The 23,393-nt window shown below is 43.6% G+C and overlaps 1 protein-coding gene across 1 annotated transcript in view; it reads right to left on the bottom strand.

The window, feature by feature from the left end:
- DOCK10 (dedicator of cytokinesis 10) overlaps window positions 1-19,352 on the bottom strand; it is a 140,058-nt gene extending 120,706 nt beyond the window's left edge. The window contains exon 1 of the mRNA XM_056499007.1: window positions 19,179-19,352. Within this exon, the coding sequence (XP_056354982.1) occupies window positions 19,179-19,292 (114 nt within the window). The 5' untranslated portion in view covers window positions 19,293-19,352. The remainder of the gene's footprint in view (window positions 1-19,178) is intronic.
- Between the last annotated feature and the right edge of the window lie 4,041 nt (window positions 19,353-23,393).

The raw sequence follows: 23,393 nt of genomic DNA on the forward strand, positions 1-23,393 counted from the left end.
TACAGCCTTAAACAATGTGGAGAATACCATGTTAGAGTGGCACCTCTCACTGTCAGATGCAGCATTTCCAACACACCTCCTGCTCTCTGTCTGCTCCCAGTGGAGGTCTGGGGGACTACAGGGATCCACCTTCAAGGAGTTGTCCTGTCTTCCCTTTCCAAAAGTTGTGTCCCAAACCTTTCACACTCAGCCCAGAGGGCAACAGCAGGCTGTGCAGGGCTAGGCTGAACCATTGCTGCCATACATTTTGAGGGAGGAGAAAAAAAACAAAAGTGCTTTAAAGGACACACAGGGATACCATATTTACTTCAAAGAAAGCTTATGCAGTCACAGGTGCTACAAGCCATAAATAGCATCTGTGCCTCCACTCATAACATACCCTCTTAAATTAATTTCAAAACATTCATGCACTGTATCTTCAAGTGTTACTATAAAAATGGTTAAATACCAGAAACACGGAGGTCTCAAACAGCAGAGGGGGTGACTAAGAGTCAGAATACACAGGCTTTGTAATTCTTTAGTTTCCACCAGCTGCTCGCTAGTGACCCAGAAAAGCAGGTATTCACTGCAGTAACTGGCCAGCACAACTCCTAAACCATTTACAGCTTTTTCATCTTGAAATCGTTTCCTTCTCACTGAGTTATCCTTGACCAACACAAAAGATTCCTAACACACAAGCTACAGGAAGTAAAAGCCCAGGAGTGAGAGTACATGGTTACGACTGTGAGAGAGGTGCTGGAATCATTCAGCCGCCTCATTTCTCTCGTTGTGCCTTTCAGCGGTAAGTGATGCTCACACAGCTGCGAGCCAGAGGGACCCAGCAGTGCCACAGTGTCACCTAAAGGCAGAACCGGCGGTGCCACAATGTCACCCGAAGGCAGAGCCGGCGGTGCCACCATGCTGCGATTTCACAGGGTGCAGAGCCGGCGGTGCCACGGTGTCACCCAAAGGCAGAGCCGGCAGTGCCACAGTGTCACCCAAAGGCAGAGCCGGCAGAGCCACAGTGTCACCCAAAGGCAGAGCCGGCAGTGCCACAGTGTCACCCAAAGGCAGAGCCGGCAGAGCCACAGTGTCACCCAAAGGCAGAGCCGGCAGAGCCACAGTGTCACCCAAAGGCAGAGCCGGCAGAGCCACCAGGCTGCGGTGCCAGTGTCACCAGCCTGCGGTGCCACAGTGTCACCCAAAGGCAGAGCCGCAGTGTCACCCAAAGGCAGAGCTGGCGGTGCCACCAGGCTGCGGTGCCACAGTGTCACCCAAAGGCAGAGCTGGCAGTGCCACCAGGCTACAATGCCACAGTGTCAAAGGCAGAGCTGGCGGTGCCACCAGGCTGCGGTGCCACAGTGTCACCCAAAGGCAGAGCTGGCGGTGCCACCGGCTGCAGCGCACACAGGGCTGCAGAACGCGGGTGTCTGGCACCCTCTAGGGAGTAGCACATGAAAGACCAATTCACAGCTCCTGCTTCCTGGCTTTACCTGCTCAAAGTGGAAACAATCGCTGCAGACAGGGGAGGGAAGAACAAACAGCCAGACAAGCACAGAAACAGGCTTCCCACGACTGCCTGTGCTAGTGCTGCCTTTCTCTCCTCAATTTTCCTTTGTTCTCTCACGTTGATGTCTGGTGCAAAGTGTTACACAGACGTTGTGTGGAAGACTCCTAATTACTACCACACTGTACATGGCCAAAACACAGGTTTCCCCCATTAGATCTTACAGCAGATGGCATCAACAAATTGCAAACTATTGACAAATAAGAAAACAAAGTGAAAAAAGACTGGTGTAAGGATTTCTAACAGGCTGATGAGAGAATCTCTGGAGCTTCAACCTCTAAAGTGGATTCTCAGAAGACTCTTTACAGAAAAATAAGATAAATCTGTAACCTGCATGCAAGTAGTTCCACATTCTTATTTTCAACTCAGGTGAAGCACCCTGCTGATTTTCAAGAAATTCCTCACTTTGACAGGTAGTTTCCACAATTACAGCCTCTGTGAGATCAGTGGAATTATTCTTAGATCAAGTAAAATGGAGAACTGCAACTCACAGGCAGTGATGAAAAGCTTATTTCAATGCACTTCAGTGGCTTCTGGATGTAGCACAGAATATTCCAAAAAGCAGCTAAGAGGATTGTTGTGGTTTCCTTAAACATGTAATAGGAAAAGAAATCTTTGACTTCAAACCAGGAAAAATAACTACTTAACCTACAAAGCAAATGTTTGTTTGTTTTTAAAAAGAACTTCTATTATCCCATAAAACTGGTGAGGAATTAGTTGGAGCTACCAAAACTCGTATTTTCTTTGGCACACCGTTAAGTAAAAACATAATATATTAAGATAAACTCTGTGAAGAGTTTTCACCAGAAGTTGTAACCCTGTCTGAGCTCATACTTCTAAAGCAAGGATTTTACAGATAAGTCACAACAGAAAAAAAACCAGTCACCACCCCACTGGTTCCCAAAAAGAGCTGGCAGCAAATTATTATCCTCTTTCAGAAAGATACAGATTAAACTTCCAAATGGCATTATCAACAGCTGATCCTGTTTCCAGGTGACCTCCATTTCACTAGCCCAATGAAAGAGGGTCTGAAAACCAAAACTGGCATAGGGGAATAAAACAAAAGAAGACCACATTGCCTGTTTTCACTCTAACATGTTGGTTTTGTGACATTCTTTACAGCTGAAGCAGAGTGCTACTCATCTGTTACCTGTCATAGTCCAAGATCTCCACAATATACATAAATTCCAAAGACTTTTGTCTAGATGTTTCACAAATCAATTTTAAAGGATGAAACACATCAGCTACATGGGAAGATGCTCTTCCCACAGGAGAGCAGATGCATTCTCCATTTGCTGCCACTTATGGAAACACTGGAAAGAGAACCAAGCAACTGGGGAGAGCAGGCAGGAACATCCCCAGCCAGCCCTCCCAGTGCACAGAGATGTCAGCAGCCACTAACGAGGTTTTAAGAGCAAGATGTGGGTTTGGATGAGGAGCCATTTGTACAGCAATGTTCTCTATGCTGAATGGACTGACCAGCACTGTGGTTTAATAAACTACCACTTCTTCTCTAAAATATGATAAAGGCCTAAAAAAGTCACTGTAAAACCTCTCACCCACATCCACAAGCTTTGGACAAGAGCCACAGAAACCTTTATTGCTGACATCATAATAAGAGCAGACCTCTCATTAGGGGTAGAGATGAGCCAAGACACAGACTCTCACTCAACAACATGAAAAGAGTCCTGGTTCATTCTTCTTTACAGCTTTGCCATCCTGACTCTGACCACAGCAAGCTCCCACTGTAGGGTCCAGCTGCAGACTCTGCTGGCTATTCCCAGCTGGACTATGACTGCAAGGATTGATTTGCAGACTGAACACAGCTTTCCCCCAGCCCAGCCATGGCTGCAGGCTCTGACTCCATCAGACCCAGACTGACCTCACAGCAGATCTTCTACTGCAGCAGCTCCATTCCTTGTTTCATTCTTTGTGTCTCTCTGCATCATTCCTTCTTCCTCAGGGCTCCACTACCTTTGCCAGGTCCTGTTCCTCCAGGAACCACCCTGACCAGCCAGCCCCATCCCTTTTATCACATTGATATTTATTAGTCACAACTGTGACCCATTAAAGGCAAAGCTGTTCCTCTTCTTTGGTAATTAGTACAATTGTGATTTATCAGAGGCAAGACTGCCTGTAATCTTTTCTACACCTACAACATCTCATCTTCAGGATGTGAAACCCATTCTCTATTTCAGCCACAGCTTGCCATAATCCAAAACTAGTATCTCTGTTCAAATAAAGAAACACAGAGAGAATAGAAATAGAAACAAAGAGAGACTGGAGTTAATTTCAAAAAGACCACTCAAATCTGGACTAGAGCAGAATTTTAGACAGTGATATTTTGGTAGAAAGTAATTTCTTTTTCCAATTTGCCTCTAAGCCAATGACATCTTTGTATTTATGAGCCAGCTAACAACAATAACAAAATTCAGAACTGCTCTATGGAGCTCTATGAACTGGCCATACCATTTTTTTTTCACACAAGGCTCTGTTTCTAACCTAACCCAAAATGAACAAAAGAGGCTCCCAATCAGGCTTCTTTCAACTCTAAGTCAGCTGTACAATCTCTGCTTATTATTTCAAGGCAATTTCACTTTGAGGCATATGCAAAGAGTTCAGCCAGAAGCAAGGAACCAAAAGGAACCATCTCATTCAATTTCCAAGCATAAGCTTCTACAGCTGCAAAAGGGAAAACTAGGCACAAAATGTGGACAAAGTAAAAAAAAGAAATGCAAAGTAAAATCTGTATATATGGGGCCAGAAAAACTGTGTTGTCTCAGGTGCTGCTCTCCCATCACCCCACTCCCCCAAATACAGCAGCTGCAGATGTATCCTTGTAGTTGTCAGAAAAGATCCCACAAGAATAATATGGATTGTTTCCACTAGCAGCATAATACTGTGGCTTCAGATTCCTTTTTTCTTATCAGTTCCAAGAATCCAGAATAAAGAAGCTAAGAGTTAGGACTCTGAAAGTTTTTAAGGCTATAAATATCACAGAGCTGTCTTGACATTTTTTTTTGTTTACATATTATTCAAAAAACCCTACCCAAATCTGACAGGTCCAGGGGCAGCCAGCCAAGCACCTTTTCCCTGTTTGATCATGTCAAGTGTCACATAACCATGACACTTCTTGGGCTAAAGCACACAGGGCAAATTATTAATTTCTGCAGAGAAATCCACCTACAGAGAATCCTACTGGCATAAACATTAGCCTTCAGAAGACAATAAAAGGGATCTGTGTGCATAGTGCCAGATACTGTAAGAGAAGTTATCCCCTTGATTACAATGTGGGGGCTGAGTAGCCCCAAAACTTTCCCCTTCTTAGCACATCCAGAAGCTCAGGGAGGCTCACATTCCTCCTGCTTTCCACCAGCCAGGAAGCCAAGCTGCACAATGGAACAGTGAGACCACCCAGACAGCAGCATGGAAAAGAGACAAGGTCCCTCAGCCCCTCACCGGGATGGAGTCACCCTGCCAGAAAGAGCAACTCAAACACACCCAAGGAGGTGCCTGAAGCACACAGCTTTGCCCTCATCACCATGGAAAAGAGAAAAACACCCCCAAAGGCAAAACAAAACACACCAACCCAATCCAAAACTACCCTGCCCCTTTTAGAAATAATATTGCTGGGTTTTTGTCACAGCACAACAATGTGCTCGCTATATCAAACCAAGGAACAGCTATTGTAGCAGCTAATGAGGACACTGTCCCCTGGACAGCTTTTCTGTACAACATGTGGCTTTCATTTTGTGTCTCTTGTCAGGACTTCACTCCCTTTCTTTTATTTGACCTCCAGAAGATAATAAAATCATACAAAATCTAAAACTAACGAACCTTAGGTTTCTGGTATCCATTAACATTCACATCCACAAGGCTGATGATTCAACAAAATACAAAATAAGCAAAACCAGGCCAATTTTAAGTTGTTTGGCCTGTATTTGTTAAGTTCTAACACAGTCTCTATAAACATATGTCTTCTGGTTGGTATTTCAGGAAGAAATCCTTAGAAGAATAATATTTTGATTAGTAACATGTGTGTTTTGAAAGACTAATACTGAACTCCAAGGGAGATTAAAATATGAGTAGAAACTATGAGCTAAATACACATATGTGCAAAAAGCTTTCATTCTCACTGACTGAAATGTCTGGTTACAAGTAATTTGTTTTATTATTAAAGTCCTAACAGCCTGTGCTATTGACTTTCTGTAAAATTAACTTATATTTATGAAAATATCCTGTTCTTACAGACCCACTTTAGAATATTATTTTAAAAAAATTACCTAGTATATAACAGAAGTGATGCCATTCCCTAGATTATTATGACACATCTCAAATTAACTTCCAAAAGATCCTAGTAATTTTTATGTAGTATCCAAATGTTGAACTCTTCTCTTTTTAGTCTTTCAGGGCTTCTCAATCAAGCAGGAAATAGAGATCAGCCAGATAGCATTTTTCAAGAAATCACAATTTGTTACACTCACAAAGGTACTGATTTAGTTTAGGGCATCAAGCAGTTCCCTGTGTGCAACATGCACTTAGGTTTTTGAATAGATGACCACCCCCTGATTCTTCTGCTGACAGCTGGGCATTCAACAGGGTTATGTTCTTAAGTAGTGCCAGTAGAAAAAGTGCAAATGCATAAGTAAATGATTTAAATGTTACAGAGTATGCATGGGAACTTTAACCCAAAAGATTGTTTATAGGTGTTTTTTAAGGAAGTCAACAGTCTGGCTGTCTGTGCTGCCAAAGCTTTCACTAGAGCACGCGATATCCAAGTGAAAATATGATGATATATGCAGATCCCCTTTAAACACACTCCTTTTTCACACCAAGGGAAAATATTCTCAACTTTCTCTTACAATTCAGATGGAAATTTAAATGCAGAGATAGCAATTGTTCATTTCTGCTGAAATTCACTCCAATATATAATTAGTGCTCTAATTAAAGTTAGCAATGATTTATCACTTTCTGTGTAATGTTACAATTATTTCATGGTAGCACAGAGTTGCAGCAAACAGAAGAGCTCTCACCTCGATGCCATTTCTGCTTTTGTCAAGCAGCTGAGCAAATTAGGAACAGTTACAGCTAAATACCAAACACACACTGTCAGGCATAAGGGCAGACTTGGTCACAATTACTCACTCTCAGTATCAGAGCTTCACTCCTGATGTAGTACCACTAAATTCAACATGACTGCTCTTCACAGAGGATGAGGCTGGCAGTTTACTGAGGAGACTGCTGGGGCAGTGTCACTGGCATGCAGCAACAGGGGGAATGGGAGCTACTGCATTTCCAGGGAGACACCTGGGGATGTCCTGCACCCAGCACAAACTTGCCTGCAGATCTCAGCTCTCTGGGAAGAGCACTCTCTGGCTTTCAGATCTTCTCTATCAGCCTCTGATTTGAAAAAACCACAAATTTAAAAGCCAACCCCAAAAGACTGGTGCACTCTGATAGAGGTACAGCCCTAACCAAGACATCCTGCTGAACCAGTGTTCACACTGCTGCCAGCCAACAGCAACAGGCAGGGGGAAAGGTTCACCCCTTCACACAAGAGTTTGGGTTGGAAGAGACCATGACACACTGTGGACAGCACTTGCTTGGGGTCTCAAGAGACAATGACACGTTCCTCTCATGAAAGTAATGGAGAAGATGGATCTATCATCATATTCCAAATACAAATTTATCTGGTGATCTGGGAAGCACACAACTATTACTTGACTTTGGAGTGCTGAGGAGCCTGGTATCTGCCTATGACATGGGACTTCTGGAAGATCTAATCTGATCCAGAAGAACAAGCCACACCAGTGTGAGCCCATACTTTAAAGGCAAATCTAATCCCACTTTCCAACTTGCCTATGCAGACAGAAATCTGAAGATGTTACACTGCAGTCAAAAGAATTACAGCACAATTCTGCATTTTTTAACCTGTTTAATCTACTAAAAGGAACAACTACATTTAAATTTGGTTGTCACTGACATTGTCTATCCCACCGTAACAACAAATGTTGAAGCCCCAGATGGGTTAATATTTATGAGAAAGTCAACAGAACTTCAAACAGAACAGGAAACAGCATTTCCTGCCAAACTGTCAAAAAGCAGTCATACCATCAGCACTGCACTTTGCTGGCTTTTATTCCTGTTATCTTATAGACAGACATGAAAAAGCTAAAAAATCTGCTAAACTGAGCCCATGGTAATAACAACTAGAATGTATTATTCCTTAGTCATGGCTCGATTTTTGTTTCTTTTTGCACCCCTATGACAGAAAAAAGTATTTATTAAACTGCCCCTGTTAGCCAACGATAGCAGGATGTTTGTCATACTGGCTCTGGGGCAGGTTTGGAGCTCTGACACTGGCAAAAGAAGTTAAGACAACTCTCTTGCATTATCTTTTTTACCTCATTGATGTTAACAACAACCAGATGCACTGCAAACTATGCAAAGTGGGTTCAGGATGTGCTGCTGGGGTGATGACAGACCCAGTTAGACACTGAGCAGCAAACCCTCATTGTGTATCATAGACCTTTCACACCTCAGTTTTCAACCTCTAATTGCAAGTCATTTGCTGACTCCCATTCTCAATCACACAAATCTTCTCCCAAAACAAAGAAACTCAAAATTCTTATCTGAATCCCTGACAGATCCTTGAGGATTAGGAATGAGGATCTTCTGAAATACACATTGGGAGACAGTGGCAGAAAACAGAAACCCAGAGGCCTTGGTCCACAAAGACCAAGCAGAGCAGCCCTTATACCTTATTCTAGCACATCTCAATAGCCATCATCATGGAATTTAAATGCAGAGTACTCATCTTAAACCCCCCAAACCAGGCATGCCACATTATTCCAAGGAAATGGATTTTAGCCCTATTTATTTTAGATTATTTTGAAATACATATAAATCCATTGATACAGTCACACATCACAACATGGAGTTGTCTTCCACACTGCACTGAACAGGGGAACCACTGCTTCCTTTAAGGAAACAGACACAGGAAAAGTTCTTCTTTCAAGAAGAGCCGCTCAGCATTATTTGAACAATGTTTTATCTGGTGAACAGTCATTCAAATAGCAACTATCAATACAAAACCATGTGCCCCACACTGAAGCCAGGGGAGAGGCCTATTACCAAAGGCAAAGGCTTTCCATTGCCAGTTTGGGCTGGGCAGAGCAGCACGGGGCAGCTCAGGGAGGAGCACAGACATTATCCATTCGCAGAACTGGCAAGGAACATTCCTGGAAGAAGTGGGTTTTAGTGTGGCATGGATGGCAGGCAAAGATAGGGTGCCTGGCACAACTGACACACTGTTCCCTGCACAGAGAGGCATTAACAGAGGATCTGAGACAGTGGGAGAGGGACACAAAGCACAACGAGGATCCAGGACTGGAAGGGGTGAGGGCAGCAAAGCAGGGAGTGGGCAGATGTGAGAATGAAGAAATGAGAGAAAGATAATATTTAACTGCAACATACAGGCCATGGCTAGTGGTTTTGAAGGGTTCTCATTGTAAGAAAAGCTCTAGGGAAAATAAAAAAAAGAGATAAACTTCATATGAAGGCATGTAAGATATTGTGTCCCACTGTACTACTGCTCATCCTTATTGCAACACAAGTGACTTGTAACATTCACCTGAAACCTCTCTGCATACAGTCTTCTCCTCACCCTTTCTGAGGAAAGAATACATAGAAAGCAAAAAGCATTTCATTGTCAACATCCCCAGCCAGCTGGAACTATCAACATTACATAACCTCCCCTAAACTACCATTCCACCTTCTTCCATTTCCAAACCAACTGGGGTTAAACCACTTGGAGTTGGTGCGTTACATGAGCTCCATTTCTTCTAGAAAGTATACAGAACCATGGAAACAAATGGGTATGCATCTGAAATATAAAAAGGAACAGGAGGTTTCTGAAAGACACTTCAGGAAAAGTAATCATCTACCTTGACTACAATTTTTTTTTTGCTTATTATTAGGGATTTCCTAACATTACTGTTAAATCACAGGTTATTATTTGACCAGGAAAGCCAAATTTCTGATCATGGATTTCCTAAACTTCTGTTTTGTAGGTTCTCTTACAAAACCTCCAAAACAGTTTTCATTGATTCAGGGGAAGCTGTGAGGATAAATTCATGCAGCACTAAAGAGACCAGTATAATTCAACCCTACTTAATGTTGTACAACCTCGTTTCCATCAGTGCTTGTGATTTTAGCTGTTTAATGAAAGGGTGTCAGCAGAACAGAGGCACTCTGCAATCACACAGCTCAAAGGAAAAAACAACTGCTACTCATGTAAAAGGCAACTGTTGCCTGAAGTGAGATGCAGCTTTGGAACAGGCAGATGCTTTTCAGTAAGCTGCTTTCAGAGGAGAGCTGTGCGTGGTATTTAACGTCTGCATTGCTTCTGTAATTGCTCTCTATCCACTGCTGGAAGTCCACCTGCCACCCATGAATTGAAGGGGAAAACGTGTGCCTATATACTGACAATAGAAACATGATGGCTCAGCACATATTTCACTATGCATTGCAAATATGTGAATACAAAAGGTATTCACACACCACATGATATTCTAGAATAAATATCAAAGTCTGCTCATCACTGGTTTTAATACTTACTCATCACTCCCTTTCTCTCTGCACACAGAATCAGAGGTGTGACCCAGGACTTGTTTTCCCAAGGTCTCTCCCTGTCAACACACTGTTGTTCAGTAGAACAAACTTGCATGTATTTTATTCCACGTAGCTTAAAGTTCAAAGCCACAAAACAGTTCTATCCCAAGAATGGCCAAATTCAGGCCCTTGAACCACTTTTGAGACTTGAGACCACTTGAGGCTAAGTAACAAAAAAAGAAGAAAAGAAAAAAGAAGCCAGGAAAAAGGCTGTACACTTGTATCTTCAAAGAGAGACTGAGATTGCTACAAATACCACAAGTTATTTATGGTGTGTGAAATGCAACAGAGGCATTCCTAACAAAAGACATCAAGCCTGGCCTGTGCCATGGTACTTGCACAGCAATGGAGAAAGCTCTTTCACAGGACAGGCTCCAAAGGTGACTTATTATCTAAACAAGCAGTCCAATCAATAGCCCCCAGGCTGAATTCAGCCCACCACCTTCACTCAAAGACTCAACAAAATCTGAATCCTTTCTCCTGCACCTACTCACAGCATGGAAAGGAGTGCTGTGTTTGCTTCCAAAGGGGAGAGAAGGGGGCTGGATGTGGAGGACTGGAATCCTGCCCTCCCTCAAACTGAACATACATTTTGCAGTGTCTGGTATAGGCAGCCTTTCCTTCCTCTATTCTGTTGACTTTTTGGCTCAGACTGCCCCCAGGGCTGCCAGAGCTTGCACAGGACTAAGAGGGAAAGAGGCAGGGAGTAGAGAGTGGGCAAGGGGGAAGCTGCAACGAGCACCTCACAGCAAAAGATGGAAAAAGTAGTTTAAGGCTTTGTTACACACCACAGAGGATACCACAGCAGTCTTCCTCCTCCCTCTCCTCATGTCCCTCTGCCATGCACTTGTTCTATCCCATAGCCTGGCAAAAAAACTCAGCTCACAGGAGAATATTTTCACACTTTAAAAATACATTTTCTTAAAACAATGCCAACCTCTGCCCCTAAACCAGGAGAAAGACCCAATCCAGAACAAAGATCACTGAGGAATTTGCATCTAAAGACAGACACATTAACCCTTAGTTGCAGTGTTCCAGGCAGCTTTTGGATAAAAGATGCTTCTAGACCTTCTCTGCAGAGCCATTGTGCTCCCCATGTGGAGAGCTTTTAACTTAGCCCTAGAAAAGCAGAGCCATGTGTTACAAGACACTTAAGAGTCCAGAATTTCATTCTTGCCTGTGAATCAGAAGTACACTCTTCAAAATTATCAACCTAAACATGGTTACCAAAGCAGGTACATCTAGCACAGGCAATGACAGTTTAAAAACTAAAATCCAAAGATAATAGATTTTCTTTTTGCTATTCTAAACATTCCTATTCATGCCACTTTCAGAGAGAATATCTCTGTATTACTCTTGTTGATAAACAGTAACACATAAAAAAATGAAACCTTTTTTCCCTCTATCATATCCAATTCAATTGCATTCATTAAATTTCATTATATCTACATCATTTAATTTAGGTCAACATGTCAAAGTAACCTAGGATCATGTTTGCTTTAAGTCAGCCAGCATTATTCTCCTACCTGAACAGCCCATTTTGGACTCAGTGACAGAACTGCCCTCCACTTCCCCCACACTCCATGAAGGAAAAAGCAGGGAATTACACTGCAATTTAAAAAAATCACTGCAATGCTGACAGCACACTGAGCTTCTGTAAATGAATATTATACAACTCCACAACAGCAATAAGGGAAAGAAAGTCTAGCAGAAAGAGAATTGTCATTTATTAATCAGTGCATTAGTAATTTAAAATGTAATACAGTGTATCTTTCCACTTTTGAGGTTTCCTTTTTTTTTTTTCCTTTGAGTCTGCAGAGATAAAACCTTGTTTCACAGAGGCAGCAGAAGACTCCTTGCAGGGAGGTATTCACCTCCATTTCCCCATGTTTTCCTAGGATCCCAAAGACAGTAGCTGCAGTTCACACTGCAGTCTGCACAGTATGAACCCACACGTCACACACATATCCAGATTTCCCTATCTGATGTACTTCTATACAAGCCTAAAGAACATCCATATTCTGTCATCTCAAAACATTACACTGTGTTCCAAAACATGCAGTATTTGGGTTTCAGCTGAAAAATAACTTTACAGTCCCCAAGTAAAGAGGCTGGATGTTGACTCCCAGAGTAAAGCAGGGCAGGAGAGGCTGGGCAGCACCATCTACCCCCAGTGCTCCAAGGGAACTCTCCCTCTGTAAAATTTAAGAACAAAAATGCAACATTGACCTCTTCCTGTCTGTAACATGAAGACAAAACTAGTACCAGAAATTACAAGAAATCTACAAAAAAAAAAAAATGTATTTAAGCAATGCACTTAAGTGATTATGCATCATTGACATGAAGGAGAAAAAAATAACAGACTACTGCCTTGAGCACCCAAACTAAAAAACAGAGGAGGGGTAAGGAGACTTGGGAAATTAAAAAAAAAAAAAAAAAAAAAAAAAAGGAAAAAAAAGAAAAGAAAAGCAGAAAAAGCTGTCCCAGCTCTGGAAGGCTTCCCTGACACACACCACTGTTTAACACCAATGCAGCTCAGCACCCTCCTATGACACTGCTATTTGGAACTTGTGCTCTGCCCAGAAAGGGACAACTTGAGCAGAAGTCATTTACACTAAGAAAGCACACAAAGTACAGGCAGCCTTCAGTCTTCTTACATTTTACAAGAGTGGGAAAAATTTGCCCATGACAGAAATGAGAGGAGTAGGGGGGTATCTTAGGCTAGGGACTATGAAGCCAGGCAAATTATTCATCCATATGGGGCAGGACAGCCTGTGAGGGGGGTAAACTTGGAGGCAATCATTCTAGGGCTTTTATTATAGATTTATTGCATGAACTTGGGCAGTTAGCTCCTGGTGTTTCGTTTTTCTTATCAACAAAAATAGAGATAAAGTTGGTTCTTGTTAAAATGAGAACATACAGTTGTTATAAAACAGACAGCAAGTATAATCTAGATTCAGAAAATTATTGTTGAGTTCTGTGAAATGCAGGGAATCCTAAACTGGAAACATTATGCACATGACAAACAAGTCTTTGTGCAATAATCACATCTGTGTCACTTCATAGGCTTTTGACCTTATGCTAGAAAACTTAGAAACATGTTTTGACTTCTGGAAGTGACACATGCAGTGCAGAACTGCCTGTTCTAAACCACAACAATATTAAACTCTCTCTCTGTGTATCCATCCTCCTCCAAAGCCAATACAAGGCTTAATCTTCCAGCTTCTCTTTGCTACTGATGTTCATTCTCTCCCTCTCAAGACCCCTTACTTCATCTTGAAGGCAAAAAGAAAAAACTTGATGCAACTTCTGTCAACTGAGAGCATTTTGAGTTACCCAAGCTGGCTCACTTTCCATGGATTTAAAAGAGTTAGTCAAGTGACAGATGCAAGACAACAGTAAAAACCCTGCCTTTAAATCCAAGTGCCTGGATCTCCCCAACTCCTAAATGACTGCTCTGGGTGCTCACTAATGGCTTATCTGCACAAGTTATTCACCAACCTGACGCAGCTTTCTTGCAGCTCTCTTTGTTTCTTTCCTTCGTTTTATTGTCTTCTTCAGCCTCTCCTTCCCCACAAAGTCTTTTCTTTTTTCCCCCATTTTCTCCAATGCTTTTCTTCTTTCTAAACCATTTTCTTCCCTTCTCTGTCTCCACCCTCTCTGAGCCTCTGTTCCCTTATCTCCTTTTCCTCACTTCTGCACCAATTTCACCCCCAGTGCCAGATGAAGTTCCTAGAATTGCTCAGAAGCAGACTTTGCTCCTTTTGTCTGCCTGCAGAGGAGGGAGCCTTGCAGCTGGAGAATGTGCAAGTAGTGCATTCTTGCCTGTACCCTTTGCTTGATTTGCCCTTACATCTGGGCTCCAGCAGCCAGCTGAAAGCAATCAGATCCTTGCCCGGGCCAGACCAAGTGTTCTTGGGATACCCTAGCCGAAAAACATCGACAGAATTACTGGTCAGACACTTCAAAACAATAAAAAATTGCTAATAAAAGAGACTACTTGCAGATAATGTGGGTCTTGTGCTTGAGTAAGTAAGGAATGCTACACAGGCTATAAATGAAAGATATGTTTTTGAGTGTGGATTCATGAACAAGGTTCACAGGTAAAATACAAATATAAAGAAATTATTTAATATTTCAGCACTGCACAAGGTTGTTAACATTCTAAATATGCCTGTTAAGTTGTCTGCCCTGTGCAAACCCTAGCTCATCTCAAATACCAAGGCCTGCCATATCAGAAACACCAGCTCCAGACCTGCAGGTGATGCTCCCTTACTCTGGTGCCATGAACAAACTGTCTCAGTCACTACAACAGGATGAGGCTTTCTCTGTATGCACATGCTCTTAAGATTACTGCACCAGTGTGGGTTTTGTTCACAGGGAAGGAGACAAAAAACCTAGCGGTGTGTGATGACAGTGCATGTGCACCTATGAACAAACACACAGAGTCTGTTTTAGGTACAACACCACAATAGGCTCATTGCCTTCATAAATGCATCCCTTGGGTTCACCCTGGACTAACAGTAGACATCAGAACATCCTCAGGAGAAAACAGTCTCACAGTCCAGTTTCTGTTTTTGAAGTAGCTCAGGTAGCACTGTCCCTTTTCTACAGATGAGGTTTGCAGTGTGATTTCATTCTCAACATGGAAGCCCAATCCCATAAGGAGAACAGGTCACACAGAGCAGGCCAGTCAAAGCTCTGGAACCATTATCCAGGTACCAGGACAGTGGGTGCTCCAGTGAGGCTGGAAACCACACACATCACTCTTCTGGAGAGACTACAACACACCACTGGAGTTACAAACCAGTTCATTACCCACCAAAACTAGAAATACACAACCACAGTATAAACAGAGACATTATTTGTGAAGTACATGCCACATAAAATACACATGGGAAACTAAGGGGATCTATTCTTTCAGGGAGGAATTGTGGTGGCCCCAGGTAAGGTAAGAAGGAAAGGAACCCATATTGTGCAGAAGAGAGAGCCATGTAATCCAGCCTTCCACGTGAGAGACAGCCAGCACTCAGGGATTGGACTACTAGTGGGATGGAAAGAAACCTCTGCCAAAAAAAAGACACGTGGAGCTACAGCCCAATTCCAGACTGCTATTAACTTGTTTAACGATGGAAGAGAGATGAGGAGCAAGACCTGCCACAGCTCTTTTATAAAAGCAATGTCACAACACTTTATGTAAAGGATGAGGACTGCAGCCAGCAGTACTTAGCCAAATTAATTGAGATCTGGAAATAATAGTATAACTTGAAGTTCAGTACTAGATAAGCAATTAGCAAGCTGATTTCTAGGAGCACTGACTGGCCCATATCCATTTAAAAAACTTCGAGTAAAACACTGCTACAGTGAGAGACACAAATGAAGCAACAGACATATTAATTTCCCTTTCACAGCTATTTAGCTCTCCTGGGCAGTGGCAGCAAGTGTTCATAAAGCAACTTTCTAACAAGTGCTTTCTACTAGAAGAGACAAAGAATTGCACATTGAAGTTTCAAAATACAATAAATTATTTACCTTCTAGAAGATGCTGATCTATTTCACCACCTAGTTTGGTGAATTGCCATTACTACTTGAAAGCTTAAGGGGCAATGGAAACAAGCTGAAGTACAGCCATTAACACCTGATAGCACCAGTCCTCCCACCTGCTGAAGAGTTGGGTAATTAATGTAGAATGTGTTACTTGTGCCAAAACACTGCAGTTACCAGTCCCTACCAGCAAGATACACACATATATTCCAGCTTCAATCTCTATCTGCACTTTTTATCTTTCAGGGCACTGCAGAAGTTCCTCTCTTATACATCACCAAATGACAAACATCCTTATTTCTGCCAACTCATTTTTCCTGATTATAATAGCACCTTTTTTTTAACAAACAGATCTGTGTGCTGAACACCAGCAGCTATTAAATGAATAAATGAGCAAAAGTAAAGGTGAAGGACACAAAAGGAGAAGCAATCTAAATAAAGACAGTAAAGACTTACAAGACAGAACATTTCACTTTTCTCTAAGATAGTTTAGACATGTGATCCCTATGATCCTATTGAACTGAAGGGTTGCACCTACAGCAGGTGCTGTCCAAACGTTACCAGCAGAAGTCCAGCTGCAACTTATACAGGGCATAGTACCAGAAGGCTTAATTCTTTGCTCATTACACATAATTCTTTACACATTACACGTTTATGCTTTCCCTCCTTTGTAGCTGCCAGTTATTTGCAGACACTTCACAGCTGAGCCAACTTTCAGGACACTCCAACACAAGCCAGATTTAATATAACTGGAATATAAGTGCTGATACATCCAGAGCAAGAGATGATGAGAACCAAGAGCCCCCACTGAATATACCCAGTTTTTCTCTTCTGTGAAGATATTCACTTCTGGTAAAAAATATCAGTTGAAATTCAGGCAGAAATTTCAGGTTCTGTGGGACCTTTTTTACAAAAGCAACACAACAGCTTTACTGCCACAGCTGTGCCATCCCAGCACCCCTGAGTGCAAGGCACAGAGGCGAGAGGGAGCCCTCACACACACCTCAGCAGGCCCTGGCATTGTGTGTTACAGATCCAGAGCAGCAATCAGTGCTCAGGACAGAGCACCACAGCTCCACCTGGCAGCCCCCAAACTGCAACCCTGCTACATCTGCCAAGAAAGAGCCCTGCCTGCTGGCCAAGACACAATGGTTAACTCTGCTCAGTCTAGCTGATGTAGGCAGAAAAGATTTAACCCTGTAGGGAGAAGCTTTGTACTCCATCATGAGACCTCAGCAAAAGGCATTTTATAAAACTTTGCCCTTCAGAGGCGACGTTACTGGCAACCCAAAAATATATGGTTAAAAGATGGCAACTTCATTAAGTTCCCCAGAGCCACACATATTCAACACAGCAAGCAACTCAGACTTCAGAACCATTGTGCCTGCTGGTGAATAAAACACATCTGGAAGTTCCTAAGTGATCCCACTGAGTGGTATAACTGAAACCAGGATTTGGTCTGGCATCTTCAGATCTTAACTTCAGTATCTTCCAAAGACCATCTTTTCAGATCTGACCGTATTTGCCTCAGATATTGCATCAAAAGCCCTGATGAAATCCAGCACCAGTGTATTTCATCAGTCAACAGGAAGTCTCACAGAAGACTCACAGAAGTGGCAGATGATTTTTGTCACCCTACAATTGAAGTCTCGATGTTTTAAAGACAGATTGAATAGAATACAATGTGAATACACGAGGAGTAATTAAATGCTATATTAAGATAGCTGTATAAGATTTGTTAGCAGCACATTAAAAACACCATTCTCCTCTGAGGAAACAGACCATCAATTTCAGATTTGCTTCATCAATTTCATTCTGTTTTGTTTCTACATTCTTGCAGCGAAGTCACAGCAGAGTTAAATATATTGCTCACAGAACTTCATTTATGATACTCCAAGATGCAATGAGACAATACAATAGTTTAGCTGGCACCTGAACTGAAACATACCCTCTTAAGGGACAACTACTCAGCACAGTGTCTGGTCAGAGCCCAAACCAACCATGATGGTACCTTGATGGTTTCCATCAAAACTCCATCAGTATAGTGCATCCTGTTTGATAATGAGCCAAATTCTGAACTCTGTGCCCAGCAGGCAGGACCATGTAAATCTGTTTGTGGTGCAGCTGTAGGGACGCTTTGGGATTTGACAAGGGCTGATAGCATGTACAACATTTGTGGAAAGTCAGGAGACATGTAACTTATTTTAAGCTTTCAAAAGTCAGGAGTTTGGCAATGCTTTATGAAGACCTCCAAAGCTGACTGTAAAGGTACTTCAAATCTAGTGACGTAAAGAAAACTCACATTTGCTGTACAGGTAACTAGGAACTGTGAACTGGCTGCTGTCTCTAAGCACAGCAGTCACTTCAGCACAGCTGCCCATTTGTACTGGGCAAGACCCCTCGGAAGATGGAAAATGCCACTAACTTTATGGGAACACAGTTGCAGAATTGCTTTTTGTTTTATGCAGAGAGAAGGGATTACAGCTAAGCACTGCTGTGGGGTAAACTTTGATGAGTGATGACCTTTCACTTAAAACTTTCCCGCTACTTCATGAGTTGTGTTGTCTGAAAAAACTAGAAAAGGAAAATATTTATCTGAATTAAATGATTCACATAAATGATGTGCTTAATCATCTAAAGAGTCATATAAGTCTCATAACACATAGCTTTAAGTCCAAAGGAATAATAACATCAAAACGGCTAATAAATGACTCATAAATATCTAGAGATTTGAAAAGGCTCGTGGATACTTCACTGTGAGCCCTAACGATTTGCCATCTATGCCCATCAGCTAAGGACTTAGGTACAACTATGTAACGGAGGAGAAAACTCCACTGATGGAGAGACACGGGGCCTGAAGGCTCATGCAGCGCATTTCACAAGCGAACGCAAGCGGGAAGAACAGGGTCTGTGTTTCCGTGGCATTTCAGGCTTCTTGCGCGGGGTTTCCAGTGGAAATCACCGGGAGCGACACGCTGTGGGTAGCGATGGAGACAGGGGCTGTGCTGGAGCGGCACTGCCGCGCCTGTCCCGCACCGGCGGGGCGCTCCGGCTTCGCCCGCCCGCCGCTCGCAGCTCAGCCGAGGGGAAGGGGACCGGCGAGGGGCCGGGAGGATGCGGGGCTGTCAGGCAGGGCTGCAGGCAGGGCTATCAGGCAGGGCTGTCAGGCAGGGCTGTCAGGCAGGGCTGTCAGCGAGGGTGTCAGCCTCGGCCGCGCACGGGGGGCGCGGAGCGGCGCTGGCCGAGCGGCTCGGGCGGGCCCGGCTGCCCGCGGGCCGCTGCGCTCGGGGCCGGTCGCGCCGGGCCGGGCCGGGCCGGGCCGGGCCGGGCTCTCCCGGGAACCCGGCGCGCTTCGCACCTGGGCCGTGCCCGCCGCCCGCCGCCCGCAGCCCTCGGCGCTGCCCGCCGCACTCACCCGCAGCTGCAGCCGCCCGCTGGCGGCCGCGGCGGCCGCGCTGTGCCGCAGCTCCGCCGCCTGCCCCGGCCGCAGCAGGCTCCGCGTGAAGCGCCGCGTCCGCTCGCCGGCCATGGGCGCCGGCAGCCCCGCGCTCCGGCCGCCGCTCCCGCCCGGGCCGCGGCGCCGTCAGGAAGCGGAACCGGCGCTTTCCCTCCCGCTCCCCCCGCGCGGGGGCCGCGAGCGGGGCGGGGGCCGCCCGACCCTCCCCGGGGCAGCGGCGGGGCCTCGCCGCCCGCCCCGCTGTGCCGGACCGCAGCGCTCCGGGGATGCGGGGCTCGGGGGATGCGGGGCTCCGGGGATGCGGGGGGATACGGAGCGCACCGCGGGGATACGGAGCGCACCGCGGGGATACGGGGCTCCGGGAGGGAGCCCCAGCCGTGCCAGCTCAGCCACAGCGCTTTCCGTGCGTGTGGTCACCAAAGGATGCTCTCCCGGCCAGGCTGCGGTGGGCTCGGCACGGGAAGAGCCACTCTTGGTATTTGCCACTTGCTGAAGTGGGAACTCCGGCTCACGGGATGAAGCCGAAGTGGTCTCCAGGTTTCACGAGAAATAGACTCTCTGGTCATCGCCACCGTCCACTGAGGTCTTGGAAAGCGTCCTCCAAGCAGCCTGCACAGATAAAGGCTGGATGTCTCCCAGTTCTTCTGCCAGCTGGCATGCCATCCCTTTCTCTTCACCGTGGAAAACTCAGCCGATCCACAATTAAGTTTAGCCATTTAAGCCCACGGAAGTTACACAATAGTCACAGCTCCCGCAGCCCCCAGCAAAGCAATCATACCCTATGTTAGTAGGAATATACCTTTATGCCTTAACACTAAAGCTGCAATGTGGAGAATAAAGGATTGCTGTGAGAGCTGTATCTTAATGTCTTTGCACAATAATACTTTCCTTCTCCACTATAATGCAGAGTTTTCTTTTTTTCAGTTAAACTGGTAGGCGTGGGAAAGGAGGTGACAGTGAGAGAAAACATCTGAGTGCATGACAATCCCTGTAAGAAAAGATTGAAATAAAACCCAAGGAACCGCAGGTGTAATTCCTGAATGTCAAAGCTGCTGTACGTATGTGAAGGCAACAGCTGAAGCTGCAAAGGTGCTAAAACACAAAACCCAACAGTCAGTTAACATTTAGTTAGACTTTGTATTGGGGATTTAAGTGTTGCAAGAACTCCTGGATGACGTCCTCCCCGAGAAGCACCGTGTGTTTTGAGGTAGGTGCTGTAAGACACACAGTGTGTGCAAATTCACTGCAGCCTTCTCATAGCTCCCAGTTCTCCAAGCTCACTGAAGATACCAAAGGCAGCAATGATAACAGAGTTTAAGTATTGCTCTGCAAAGGAAATGTTTTCCCATAAAGTGAATCATCTGAAGTGTGCTCCAGAATTGGCTTAAAACAATCAAGTGCTCCAGCTATTTTTGCCAGGCAACAGGTGCTACATTGTAATATCTTGGAGATGACATTTGTTTGAAGCTAAAACTCCGTAAGAAAATACTACTGGATTGGAAAATATTTCTTGGGAAATTTGACACGAAAATTTACTGTGAGATGAAAAAGGAGATTACATTCATTCTGCAAACGATCTATATATAAGGCTCATTTTAGAAATGCAGCCTGATGTTGCATAGAAACAAAAAAGAAGACTAAGTAGTCTTGGAGAGTAGGGAAGCATTCTGCCTCAACACAAGGATGTAATTTAGGATAAACTTGACTGCAATTTATTGCAGGCAGCAAAGAAAACACACGTTGCATATGTGAGAAAGGACAAAGAAAGTTAATGGTTTCTTCCATTCCGTATGTGAATGTACATTCTGGAAAATGGTTTTAAGGAAATCATTACCATAAAGCAGGCCAGAAATGTCCAGCCATCTCTGTCTTTGGGCACAGCACTGCTGCTCCTGCTCAGATGTGGTCAGCTCTGTGGTCAGGCAATAGCAGCCTGTGCTCCACAATACTTCTCCCTTCACAACTGCACATGGGCAAGCTGGGGATGAGTGAATATGCAGATACTTGTCAGGGAGGATGTGGCTGCTGAAATCTATTAGTAGATATCAAGATGTAAAAGAGCCAGCTGTTTCTACACCACAAACATTTACAAGCCTGCAGGGAAGCAAGAAATATCCAGAAATGCTCAAATAATGAGCACAAAAAGGCAGTAGGTTTAAATATAACACTTTTTTTTAAATTATCATCCTTTTAAGTAAACATTCAGTGATAGTCTAGTAAAGGACCTCTGTCAAAGACAAGCTGAGTCTCTCAAATTGTCACACATGGTGCAAAGCACAAATGTGCAGGATTTTACACAAATGTGGTTGTTAACCAAAAAAAATATTACGCAAGAGTAATTATTTGGGTTTGTTTCACAGTTCTTCTGTATTTCAAAAGTTCTTTGGTTTTCAGATTTCAGTCAGTTGTTACACAAGGCCACTGCACTCCCTAAGAGGCTTTCCATTTGATTTTGGGTACGCCATAGTGTGGTTCTGCTAAAAAGGTATATATGCTAAATGCTGTTAATTCTCCACCTTAACGAACTGTTACCTTGATAAACACATAGTTAGCATTAGTAAAATAGCAACAGCAGAGTTGTAAATTTGGATATTCAATTGAGCTTGGACTAGAGATTTGGATTTACAGAAACAAGTCATTCTTAAAAACATGAGTTTGAAGCCTATTCTTACAACTACTCAAGGCTGCTCCTGAGAGATGGATGAGCGTCACTGATGGAGAGCAATTTCAGCACAGCAGAAAATCACTGGCTGTAACTGTTTGGACTGAGTTTCACACTCAAAGTTGGCTTTGGATCTGGAACATTTTTTTTCAAATTTCAAGGATGTTTGGAAAAATTTTGTTTCAATACCACTCCTAATCAGAAGCAAAAGCCTTCAATGTGCAGTTGCATTAATTAGCAAGGCCATGTGCATGTTGTCTCTCTTTAGCAAGACCATGAAAACTATTTTCTTTCACAACTGTATGTGAACTTGAATAGACAATAGTTCCACTTTCTCACAAATATATCAAAGAATTGTCTCCCTTTCCCCCAGTGGCCATTTCCCCCAGGCTTACTGCAAAACAAAAGATAGTGACACTATTTAAGCTTGCTTCTTTAGCATGTTTGGTAATCTAACATTTCTAGAACTGCCTTTTGAAGAAAATCACAGAAATCTGTCATCCTATACCTCTGTACTGGCATAACTTACTCAATATGCATTAGTTTTCTAATGCAGACATTCAGCTTAATTATCTGGGGATTCTAGTTTATGTCATCAGGTTACTCAGCAGTGTGTGTATTTAAATATTTTACCTAAGTTTTCTTTGTCCCTGAAATGGTCATTAATTTGATTAGTGAAAAAGTTGTTGCATTTCTTATACCATTAAGCTGGTGCACACAAACACTCAAGACAAAATTTTTTCATTGAGATAACACCTTCCCCCACCCCTGCCTCTTCTACCCCGACCACAAATGCATTTTTGTCCTATTATCAGCACACACTAACTGCAAAGTGAAATTAACTGCTGTGGGTTTTATCATCTGAACTGCAAAACCCCCAAAACATACTGTAAAGTGTAGCTTCATTTTCTCTTGGGCTTTGAACTTTTTTCTGTGTGCAATGTAAAGAATCTTCCTGTCCATGAGACCTTCCTTAGCTCCTAGTATAGTTTTAAGTTGTGCTGATGCAGGTGTTTGCTGAATGGAATTGAGGAATCTCCATCACTACTAATAGCTCAAGAAGGTTGACTCCTTTAACATGCAAGTGCTTTACATTGGTCCAGTAATTCAGAAACCTTTTAGTCTTCACTAATTCACTTCCCAGGTAATTCCCAATCCATCTGATTTGTTAAAAATGACAGCATGGCACAATCTTTAATTGTTCTGCCACTTGCAGAACGTGACTCCCAACCTGCTCACAGGCACCTGCCCTGCACAGGATGATGTGGCTGCTGTGTATCACAGATCAGCCCCCCCAGCACAGCACACCCCACAGCACTGAGGAGAGCTTTCTCCCTCCACAGCTGATACCTGCATTGCATCTGCATTGCTTCCTCTCATCTCAGAGGATGAACTCACCAAATTCGAGGCGATAGATCTCTTTGAAGTTTAATGTATCATAACACAAGATAGCAACAGAAGGAAATGAAAACCTGCAAGCACAAAATATCTCCTTCAATGCTCAAATTAAA

This window comes from Oenanthe melanoleuca, chromosome 9, assembly GCF_029582105.1.
Source record: "Oenanthe melanoleuca isolate GR-GAL-2019-014 chromosome 9, OMel1.0, whole genome shotgun sequence".
Classification (NCBI taxonomy): Eukaryota; Metazoa; Chordata; class Aves; order Passeriformes; family Muscicapidae; genus Oenanthe; species Oenanthe melanoleuca.